This window comes from Hyla sarda, chromosome 3 (assembly GCF_029499605.1).
Source record: "Hyla sarda isolate aHylSar1 chromosome 3, aHylSar1.hap1, whole genome shotgun sequence".
Taxonomy (NCBI): Eukaryota; Metazoa; Chordata; class Amphibia; order Anura; family Hylidae; genus Hyla; species Hyla sarda.
Window position 1 is genome coordinate 419,226,138 of NC_079191.1, and position 12,956 is coordinate 419,239,093.

At 40.7% G+C, this 12,956-nt stretch overlaps 1 protein-coding gene across 3 annotated transcripts in view; it reads right to left on the reverse strand.

Moving 5' to 3' along the window:
* Positions 1–12,956, reverse strand: part of USH2A (usherin) — a 1,021,568-nt gene that overhangs the window by 982,235 nt on the left and 26,377 nt on the right. For 2 of the 3 annotated variants that reach the window (XM_056568335.1, XM_056568334.1), the window contains exons 1-2: positions 4,597–4,721; positions 4,328–4,493 (exon numbers count right to left, since the gene is read on the reverse strand). In XM_056568335.1, coding sequence (XP_056424310.1) covers positions 4,328–4,493; positions 4,597–4,607 — 177 coding nt within the window. In that variant the 5' untranslated portion in view covers positions 4,608–4,721. Of the gene's footprint in view, positions 1–4,327; positions 4,494–4,596; positions 4,722–12,956 lie in introns of those variants that run through there. The other variant, XM_056568336.1, reaches the window with a different exon arrangement.

Genomic DNA, 12,956 nt, shown 5'->3' on the forward strand with positions numbered 1-12,956 from the left:
CGCAACAACAGTGATCATGAGTATTGTAATAATACTATCAACAATAATAATAATGAGGAGAAGGAGGAGAACAATAAAACAATAGGAATAAAAACAACAACAAATAATAATCTTCAACCATCGAAAATATATGTAATAAAGACATTCAAAAAATTATAGAATGATCAGTCATTTTTAGATTCTGCACATTGTGTATGTCTGTCTTGTTTACACTATTACACCCATCTCCTTCACCCCCAATCCCTGGAATATTTTTCCTGAATAGATCTGCTGCCCATCACTTTTCGCTCTAGGCTCCACCTGCTTCGCCTTCTCCACACTTCTGTTTGCTGGTCCCAAACTGCCCGATGTCATTACAGTCACCGACTGATGCCAACTGCCTCCCAAGATGCCTCCTACCGTCTGACAGCTGATGTCACTCTACGTTTCGTCAACCATTGCACAATTTCTGTGCATGCAGAAACACTGAGACACTGAAGAAGGAGGTTGATATTGGTGGTTGACTCCTTTAAAAGAGGTTGTCCACCATTACCAAAACATGACTCCTCCTTTCCATAAACAGCGTCATAGCTTTCCATGGTATTACAGCTGAGTTGCACTGAAGTAAATAGGATTAAGCTGCAATACCACACATAACCTACAGACAAGTGTGGCACTGTCTTTAGAAGAAAAGAGCACTGACTGACCATGTGTGCTGCCCATGTGTGCTGCTGATTCTCAGGATCAGTGGGGGTCCCAGCGGTCAGACCCACACGATCAACTAGTTATCTACTATGCCGTGGATAGGAAATAACTTTGCATCTTGGGAACACATCTTTAATGCTGGATAACTTGTTTGTTCTTTTGCCAAAGTGCAACCATCATAACTCAAGGTGCTTTCAACTCATTAGAAAAGGTCAGAGACCCTTGGCCATCAATGAAGTCAAAATGTGCAATAGCAACACCGATTAAGCAAAAATATTCTTAACCTATAACTGATAAGGGTATATGTATGCAATAATGGCTTTCCCCTGCTTGCACCCACCTATTTGCATTACCCTTTGGGCTAGAATGGAGTACATGGTTTTCCCCATATTACAAAACCTAATACTATATGGGGCAGTATGAAGACCTAATACTATTTGGGGCCCTAACTATTAACTGTTGGGGCCTAACTATTACCTATTAGGGCCTGATACTATATGGAAACAGTATTGGGCCTAATACTATATAAAGGCAGTATGAAGGCCTAATACTATATTGGGGCAGTATGAAGGCCTAATACTATATTGGGGCAGTATGAAGGCCTAATAGTATATTGGGGCAGTATGAAGGCCTAATACTATATTGGGGCAGTATGAACGCCTAATACTATATTGGGGCAGTATGAAGGCCTAATACTATATTGGGGCAGTATGAAGGCCCAATACTATATAGGGGCAGTATGGGAGCCCAATGCTATATGGGGGCAGTGTGGGAGCTTAATACTTTCTTTTTTTTTTTTAAATGAATACACTCTTATTGTTAAAGGGGTACTCCACTGCTCAGCATTTGGAACACACTGTTCCGAACGCTGGAGCCAGTGCCAGGAGCTCGTGTCATCATAGCCCCGCCCACTCATGATGTCACACCCCGCCCCCTGAATGCAAGTCTATGGGAGGGGGTGTGGTGGCTGTCACACCCCCTCCTATAGACTTGCATTGAGGGGGTGGGGCATGACATCATAAGGGGTGGGGCTATGTCGTCACTAGCTTCAGGTGCTGCCTCTAGCGTTCGGAACAATTTGTTCCACACGCTGAGCAGCTTAGTACCCCTTTAAGGGGAGGCCCAATTCCAAAATTTGTCCTGGGTCCCAGACAACTTTACTTATGCTCCTGGCAGAAACCAAAATACACCCCTCTTCCCACTATGATGCAGGGATTTTGCTGGTGTTTTTTTCCAAACTTAATGCCCTTTTCATGATCCTTGGACCAATTCCCCAACAATCAACTCAGTTTCTATAGGGAGATGAGTCCTTCACAAGTTTTTGGCACCTACTGTAGGAGGAGTAAAAGAGCAGGTAATGGAACCAACCAAGGCTTGGCCTCCTATCTCTTAGGACCCCATTGCCTACTCTTCCTCAATGGCCATGTAGGCCCTTGTCTGTGCAATTAATTCCAGGTTCTTCATGAAAGTCACTGAGCTCTTTAGTTCTGTCTATGTGATGACATGATTCATGTTGGACTTCATTTCAGATGTACACATATGCAAAAAATGTACTATAAGGGTTGTCAGCCCTCTGGAAAATATGTGTTTCTTTAGGTCTGTCTATAGATTTATTCACATCTTCATTACTTTCCAACAGCTTATAGGGGGAGAAATATCATTCCCATGACCTATAAATCTCTGCTTAGTCCCCTAAAACATAACCTAGTGTAAAACAATGCACAGAATACATGGCAAAAAGGATGTGCAACTGCAGTTTCCCTCCTTAGGGGTAGAGGTAGAGAAACATCTGATTGGCTTAGAGTGCACAGCTGACATCACACCAGGATAAGCCCGCCCACTTATCAAGTATAGAGAGAGAGAATGTGCACTTACAAATAGTGTTGCTCGCGAATATTCGTAATGCAAATTTTATTCGCGAATATCGCATATTCGCGAATTCGCGAATATTCGCGAATATAGCACTATATCTTCGTAATTACGAATATTGATTTTTTTTTCTTTTTTTCACAGTACACATCACAGTGATCATCCCTTTCTGCTTCCAGCTTGTGTGGTGTAAAGAAGGCTCTAATACTACTGTGTGAGACCGGTGTGCGCATTTTCGCATATGCGAACATTTGCATATGCTAATTTACGCATATGCGAACTTTCGCTTATGTTAATTTCCGTATATGCTAATTTTCGCATATGTGAATTTTCGCATACATGAATGTTCGCATATGCGAAAAATAAATCGCGAATATTACGAATATATGACGAATACTCATCCATATATTCGCGAATATTCGCGAATTCGAATATGGCCTATGCCGCTCAACACTACTTACAAAGTGTATAAGACCCAAAACATACTGATAAGACCCAATTTGTCAGACTGTACTGTACCTAAAACACATCTCAAATTGCTTAAGAAGAGATTGAGATTTTTTTTTTATCATATCCCAGAAAGGTTTTAATCCATTTTTTTAAAGAAATTTTCTGATCCATTATATATTTCTGCTATAAAATCCAATATAACCCATAGTTTCTCAAAAATGAAGAATATTGAGTAGATATATTCTAATAAACCATTTGATAAAATCATCCGAAAATGCAGAAATTGTAATAATCTTATATTTATTTTGCAATACTAATAGAAGTTAAAGGGGTTATCCAGCATAAGGTGATTTTAGTACGTACCTGGCAGACAGTAATGGACATGCTTAGGAAGGATCTGCGCTTGTCTTGGGGATAATGGCTATGTTGTGAGATTACCATAACACTGTGGCTAGCCGCTAGCTTTTTGTGAACTGGTATTTCCTGTTTGACTTTTCTTTTTTTGACTACAAATCCCACAATTCCATTTTCCTCCCTCCCACACGACAGCCACCCCACCCATTGAAACATAAATGAGCTGCATCCATTCAAAAGACCTGTGGTTTTCAATCAGGGTGCCTACAGCTGTTGCACTAGTTGCAGATTGATCTCTCTCCCACCCAGCGATTGCTCCACCCATTGAAGCAGACAGGCTCCCTGTTACCAGTTGACAAGTGAGTCAGGTCTCGGCCGCATTGCAACCTGGGAAAAATCTGAGCCAACAGTCATTTTGTATGATGGTAAAAATAAATATTGGAGTGAAAATCACAAAAGAATTGTGAGAAAACCATCATACACAGGTACAGACACTATATTATGAACTACATTAACTTTACAGCCCCTGTAGCATAGTCAAATAAAAAAAAAAAAAAAACTGGAATACCCCTTTAACTGTGTTCCACTGATGGATAAGGTTATAGTAGCGGATTTTTTTTTCTATATTGGCCCGATCATCCACAGTATCCTATAATCCAGTACTTATCAGCTCCCATTGATGATGGAATAAAGGAATTGGCGGGTTTATCTATGTACGGCAGTGTTTCCCAACCAAGGTGCCTCCAGCTGTTGCAAAACTACAACTCCCAAAACCAGAACTCCCAGCATGCCTGGACAGCCGAAGGCTGGGAGTTGTAGTTTTGCAACAGCTGGAGGCACCCTGGTTGGGACACACCGATGTACGGTATACAGGCGCACACACCTTGTTTCCTCACCTCGGGAACGTCTCTTCGCACATTATTTTAAACCACTTTTCATGTTTAACCAAATGTTCTGTATTTCTCCTCACCTGCACACTGAGATGAATCCATTTCTTCACAGGAAATCTCCCCTGTGTCATTACTTTTATAGGAGGCTGCAAACCATTTACTGTGCGATAATAAAACGCCGTCTCTTTTTCGGAGATTGTGAGTTTGAACACAATCTGCCCATCAGCAGACTTTTCTATCACACACCTTGAGAAGTAAATAGAAAAAAAAAGATCAAATCGTCTTCAAGTAAACATATGCTGGGAAATATAATGGACGGAAAAAGTAGGCTCTAGTAATGGTCACGTACGAGATTGACATGTGGTGTTCGGTGCTCTAGTAGAATGCTCACGTATAATACCCGTGTACAATGCTCCGGGGGAGATTTATCAAAACCAGCCCAGAGGAAAAGTTGCTGAGTTGCCCATAGCAACCAATCAGATCACTTCTATCATTTTTGAAAAGGCCTGTGAAAAATAAAAGAAGCAATCTGATTGGTTGCTAGGGGCAACTCAGCAACTTTTCCTCTGGACAGGGGGGGGGGGAGATTTATCAAAACCTGTCCTGCGGAAAAGTTACTGAGTTGCCTATAGCAACCAATCAGATCACTTCTTTCATTTTTCACAGGCCTCTTTAAAAATGAAATAAGTGATTTGATTGGTTGCTATGGGCAACTCAGCAACTTTTCCTCTAGGCAGGTTTAGATAAATCTCCCCCAGGTTCTAATAAATCTCCCCAATCATGTCTATGTATAGTGCTTACGTATAATGCTTACATACAATGCTGATGTACACTACTGACATACAATGCCCATGGTCACATACTATGGTCATGTATAGTGGTCACATACTATGGTCATGTATAATGGTCACATACTATGGTCATGTATAATGGTCACATACTATGGTCATGTATAATGGTCACATACTATGGTCATGTATAATGGTCACATACTATGGTCATGTATAATGGTCACATACTATGGTCATGTATAATGGTCACATACTATGGTCATGTATAATGGTCACATACTATGGTCATGTACAGTATAATGGTCACATACTATGGTCATGTATAATGGTCACATACTATGGTCATGAATAATGGTCACATACTATGGTCATGTATAATGGTCACATACTATTGTCACGTATAATGGTCACATGCTATGGTCATGTATAATGGTCACAAACTATGGTCATGTATAATGGTCACATACTATGGTCATGTATAATGGTCACATACTGTGGTCATGTATAATGGTCACATACTATGGTCATGTATAATGGTCACATACTATGGTCATGTATAATGGTCACATACTATGGTCATGTATAATGGTCACATGTTATGGTCATGTATAATGGTCACATACTATGGTCATGTATAATGGTCACATACTATGGTCATGTATAATGGTCACATGCTATGGTCATGTATAATGGTCACATACTATGGTCATGTATAATGGTCACATGCTATGGTCATGTTTAATGGTCACATACTATGGTCATGTACAGTATAATGGTCACATACTATGGTCATATATAATGGTCACATGCTATGGTCATGTATAATGGTCACATTCTATGGTCATGTATAATGGTCACATTCTATGGTCATGTATAATGGTCACATACTATGGTCATGTATAATGGTCACATACTATGGTCATGTATAATGGTCACATGCTATGGTCATGCATAATGGTCACATACTATGGTCATGTACAGTATAATGGTCACATACTATGGTCATGTATAATGGTCACATACTATGGTCATGTATAATGGTCACATACTATGGTCATGTATAATGGTCACATACTATGGTCATGTATAATGGTCACATTCTATGGTCATGTATAATGGTCACATACTATGGTCATGTATAATGGTCACATACTATGGTCATGTATAATGGTCGCATGCTATGGTCATGTATAATGGTCACATACTATGGTCATGTACAGTATAATGGTCACATACTATGGTCATGTATAATGGTCACATACTATGGTCATGAATAATGGTTACATACTATGGTCATGTATAATGGTCACATACTATTGTCATGTATAATGGTCACATGCTATGGTCATGTATAATGGTCACAAACTATGGTCATGTATAATGGTCACATACTATGGTCATGTATAATGGTCACATACTGTGGTCATGTATAATGGTCACATACTATGGTCATGTATAATGGTCACATACTATGGTCATGTATAATGGTCACATACTATGGTCATGTATAATGGTCACATGTTATGGTCATGTATAATGGTCACATACTATGGTCATGTATAATGGTCACATACTATGGTCATGTATAATGGTCACATGCTATGGTCATGTATAATGGTCACATACTATGGTCATGTATAATGGTCACATGCTATGGTCATGTTTAATGGTCACATACTATGGTCATGTACAGTATAATGGTCACATACTATGGTCATGTATAATGGTTACATACTATGGTCATGTATAATGGTCACATACTATGGTCAAGTATAATGGCCACATACTATGGTCATGTATAATGGTCACATACTATGGTCATGTATAATGGTCACATAATATGGACATGTATAATGGTCACCTTCTATCGTCATGTATAATAATCACCTTCTATGCTCATGTACAGTATAATGGTTACATACTATGGTCATGTATAATGGTCACATGCTATGGTCATGTATAATGGTCACATACTATGGTCATGTATAATGATCACATGCTATGGTCATGTATAATGGTCACATACTATGGTCATGTATAATGGTCACATACTATGGTCATGTATAATGGTCACATGCTATGGTCATGTATAATGGTCACATACTATGGTCATGTACAGTATAATGGCCACATACTATGGTCATGTATAATGGTCACATACTATGGTCATGTATAATGGTCACATACTATGGTCATGTATAATGGTCACATGCTATGGTCATGTATAATGGTCACATACTATGGTCATGTACAGTATAATGGTCACATACTATGGTCATGTATAATGGTCACATACTATGGTCATGAACAATGGTCACATACTATGGTCATGTATAATGGTCACATATTATTGTCATGTATAATGGTCACATGCTATGGTCATGTATAATGGTCACATACTATGGTCATGTACAGTATAATGGCCACATACTATGGTCATGTATAATGGTCACATACTATGGTCATGTATAATGGTCACATACTATGGTCATGTATAATGGTCACATAATATGGACATGTATAATGGTCACCTTCTATCGTCATGTATAATAATCACCTTCTATGCTCATGTACAGTATAATGGTTACATACTATGGTCATGTATAATGGTCACATGCTATGGTCATGTATAATGGTCACATACTATGGTCATGTATAATGATCACATGCTATGGTCATGTATAATGGTCACATACTATGGTCATGTATAATGGTCACATACTATGGTCATGTATAATGGTCACATGCTATGGTCATGTATAATGGTCACATACTATGGTCATGTACAGTATAATGGTCACATACTATGGTCATGTATAATGGTCACATACTATGGTCATGAATAATGGTCACATACTATGGTCATGTATAATGGTCACATACTATTGTCATGTATAATGGTCACATGCTATGGTCATGTATAATGGTCACATACTATGGTCATGAATAATGGTCACATACTATGGTCATGTATAATGGTCACATACTATTGTCATGTATAATGGTCACATGCTATGGTCATGTATAATGGTCACAAACTATGGTCATGTATAATGGTCACATACTATGGTCATGTATAATGGTCACATACTATGGTCATGTATAATGGTCACATACTATTGTCATGTACAGTATAATGGTCACATACTATGGTCATGTATAATGGTCACATACTATGGTCATGAATAATGGTCACATACTATGGTCATGTATAATGGTCACATACTATTGTCATGTATAATGGTCACATGCTATGGTCATGTATAATGGTCACAAACTATGGTCATGTATAATGGTCACATACTATGGTCATGTATAATGGTCACATACTATGGTCATGTATAATGGTCACATGCTATGGTCATGTATAATGGTCACATTCTATGGTCATGTATAATGGTCACATACTATGGTCATGTATAATGGTCACATACTATGGTCATGTATAATGGTCACATGCTATGGTCATGTATAATGGTCACATACTATGGTCATGTATAATGGTCACATGCTATGGTCATGTTTAATGGTCACATACTATGGTCATGTACAGTATAATGGTCACATACTATGGTCATGTATAATGGTTACATACTATGGTCATGTATAATGGTCACATACTATGGTCAAGTATAATGGCCACATACCATGGTCATGTTTAATGGTCACATACTATGGTCATGTATAATGGTCACATAATATGGACATGTATAATGGTCACCTTCTATCGTCATGTATAATAATCACCTTCTATGCTCATGTACAGTATAATGGTTACATACTATGGTCATGTATAATGGTCACATGCTATGGTCATGTATAATGGTCACATACTATGGTCATGTATAATGATCACATGCTATGGTCATGTATAATGGTCACATACTATGGTCTTGTATAATGGTCACATACTATGGTCATGTATAATGGTCACATGCTATGGTCATGTATAATGGTCACATACTATGGTCATGTACAGTATAATGGCCACATACTATGGTCATGTATAATGGTCACATACTATGGTCATGTATAATGGTCACATACTATGGTCATGTATAATGGTCACATACTATGGTCATGTATAATGGTCACATGCTATGGTCCTGTATAATGGTCACATGCTATGGTCATGTATAATGGTCACATGCTATGGTCATGTATAATGGTTACATGCTATGGTCATATATAATGGTCACATGCTATGGTCATGTATAATGGTCACATTCTATGGTCATGTATAATGGTCACACGCTATGGTCATGTATAATGGTCACACGTTATGGTCATGTATAATGGTCACACGTTATGGTCATGTATAATGGTCACATGCTATGGTCATGTATAATGGTCACATACTATGGTCATATATAATGGTCACATCCTATGGTCATGTATAATGGTCACATGCTATGGTCATGTATAATGGCCACATTATATTGATCATGTATAATGGTCACTCAGGGTTGTAGCTAGAGTATTTGGCACACAGGGTGAATCCAATATTTAGCACCCAACAGTCCTCCCCCAAAGCCATGCTGGTTTATCATAACACTAATTATACATAGACTAGTATTCCCCCAGATATAAGTAGATATCAGCAGTTGACATCTTCTTGGGGTTTTTCAAGAAAAACCTTTTAGGCTCCTTTCTTTTCTAACATGCAATCGCCCCATTTACAGTCCTTAAAAAATTTTAATGTCCCCCTTGGTATGTAAATAGTAGGTACCCCGTTAGATAGATAGGTTACCCGTTAAGTTTGTCTCCCACAACAGTTAGGTAGTTCTCTCATTAGGCAAGTAGTCCCCCCAGAAAGCAGGCAACTTCCCCCTGGCTTCCCCAGTAGACAAGTGATCATCCTATTTACACAGATAGCTCCCCCAGTAGGCAGTTAATCCCCCATTAGCCAAGTAGACTCATCAGTAGGCAAGCAATCCCTCCAGCAGGCAAGAGATCCCCCAAGCAGGCAGATAGCCATAGGCAGTTTACCCCCCTCCCAGCAGTCATGCATTCCCTCCAGTAGCCAGAATCCCCTCAGTAGGAAAGCCATTCTCCAAGCAGAAAGTCAATACCCACGTTCTCCTTTGATAAAACCCCCCTCAACTCAGTTATCAAAAAAGCTATCTCCAAGAAGGGAGGAGCATGGTAGGAGGAGGGTGAACGCCCCTCCCCCCCCCTTCCGGGAGCCCATGGCTGGTGGTGTTTAGCCCGGGAGACCCCGCCAACCCGCCTGCCTGTTAAACCCACGGGAGGCTCTTGGCTTTGGCTGTTTGGGTGTGTTGGAACCCCGTCCTTGGCTTATGTTTGGACTCGTAACCTGCTGGAGAGACTCTTGGATACCTCATTAGAAGCTGCTGCTGGGAGGTTACGGGCGGGCTGCCTGGTCGGCTTGGCGGGTGCCGGAGAGGAGAAAGCTGCTGGTCGCCGGGATCCTCTCGCTGCCGAAACTGCACGGGATCAAAAGCGAGGCTTGAATCGCAAGCGCGATGCTTCTGGGTGAGAGACGGAGCGACGCGGGGTCACGTGGGACGCTGCAGCATCGGAGGGAGGAAATGACGGCAGCAAGGAAGCAAGGCAAGCGGGAGAGGCTGAGCGTGGAGGAAGGAGGCAAGAGGAGAGAGCACTCGCTAAGCTTGGACAGGGTGACAAACAACAGAGACGGGGTGAGATCGTTCTGTTTAAAAATACTTGCTATTTTTGCCCAACGTATTGCCTAATGTGTTGTATGTAGTGTTGCTCGTGAATATTTGCAATGTGAATTTTATTCACAAATATTGCATATTCGCGAATTCGCGAATATAGCACTATATATTCGCAATTACGAATATTCGTTTTTTTTTTTTTTTTTTATTCACAGTTCACATCACAGTGATCATCCCTCTCTGCTTCCAGCTTGTGTGGTCTAAAGAAGGCTCTAATACTACTGTGTGAGACTGGCGTACGAATTTTCGCATATGCAAAAATTTGCATATGCGAATTTTCGCTTATGCTATTTTTTTGTATATGCTAATTTTCGCATATGCTAATTTTCGCATACGCAAATTTCCGCATATGCGGAAATAAAACGCGAATATTACGAATATGCAAATTTAGCGAATATATGACGAATATTCGTCCATATATTCGCGAAATATCGTGAATTCGAATATGGCCTATGCCTCTCAACACTAGTTGTATGACACCGGGTCTGGAACTGTGGCACTCAGTCTGTGTGAGCCGGGACAATATAATTGAACTCAGCACCAGCGGTGCCTCTTTCCGTTAAGGGGAATCTTTCAGATTGCCATCTCTGAATTCCCGAGCACTGAAGGGAATTTGAGTGTATTTGTATTTGAGTGGGCTACTGTGTGCTTGCCACTTAGACTCTGCTGCTGGAATCTGAGCGGTATATGCTCCTCTGCAACGATAGGGTTGGAGTTGGCAAGTGAACAGAACAGAACACCTCACGTTGGTCACCTTGAACTTGCTATTATTTGTGTCACCCCCCACACCAATTGAGACATTCCTGCCTCATTCCCAGAAGTTATTTGTCCAACTGGGACAGTATATGTACCTGAGCGGGTTATTGTGTGTTCGGCACCTGGACCTTGCTATTGGCCTCTATTGCTTTATGCTGCCCCGCGTAGAGAGGGGCAGATCTGGCAACTAAACAGAGCACCCTTTCCTGCACTCCGAACCTAGTGCTTATATCATTTTTCTGTATTGACTGAGACAGTTCTGTTCTACACCCGGAAGTTAAATTTACATCTCGTAGTGTTTGCAGAGACTATCTGTAACAGGGAGGCCATAGTGCTCCTTTTCTGGTGTAATTTAACCTGGCCAGGGGTTTAAAAGGGCAAATTGGAATTGGGTGTCCGGCACCTAGACCTTGCTGTTGGCCTCTATGGCGGTATGCTATCCCTCATAGACAGGGTCAGAACTGGCAAATAAATAGAGCACCCTTTGCTTGCACTCCGAACCTGTTAGTGTCTATATCAGTTTTCTGTATTGACTGAGATAGTTCTGCTCCACACCCTGAAGTTAATCTCTCATCCCGTAGAGCTTGCAGTGACTATCTGTAACAGGGAGGCCATAGTGCTTCTTTTTTGGTGTAACTTAACCTGGCCAGGGGCTTAATAGGGCAAAGTGGAAAATGGCTCCTAAACAGAATAAGTCAAATAGTCCGGGAAAGGACCAGAAAAACATGAGTAGGATGGATAGATATCTGGCCTCTCCAGGTGTGCCCACCAAAAAAGGCCAAAAATCGACCCAAGGGGAGCAGGGGCTGGATACATCCTCGGGGGAGGGTGATATAGCCCCCCCCCCCCGATGTTGGAAAAAATACAGTGGTTAATAAATGTAATAACTCTGTGGATGCCCTGTCTGGTCAGGTTGGCACAATCAGTGTGGATATCGATTGGGGGGGGTATGCCCAGAGGGGATGGTGAAGTGTGTTTTTTTTTTCTCTCTCTATTGTTCAGGAAGTTTAGGCCTGGTCACTTACCCCCTCTGTTGTTCTGTTATAGATAATGAGGAATGAAGCAAATAAAATCAAGGTTCTCGGATGGAACGTCAGGGGACTAGGTGATAACATCAAGAGAATGGCAATAATGGGGGTGGTGAGAAACCATCTCCCTTGCGTGGTGGGTCTGCTTGAGACACACCTCACAAGGGACACGGCGTATCTTCTGGGTAGAAATTGGTGGGGCAGCGTCTACCACTCTTTTTTTTCTTCGCATTCAAGGGGAGTTTAGGTCCTTTTTCATAAGATAATAAAATGGGAATTGTTTCGGAAGAGGGTGGATGATTATTGGCGTTTTATTTTCTTATATGGGAATCTGGACGGTCTGATTTGTGTATTAGCCTTTGTTTATATTCCCCCCCCCCCTTCTCTTCGGATATTTTGATAGAGCTTTTTGAGTTCTGTGCAGGGAAGGAC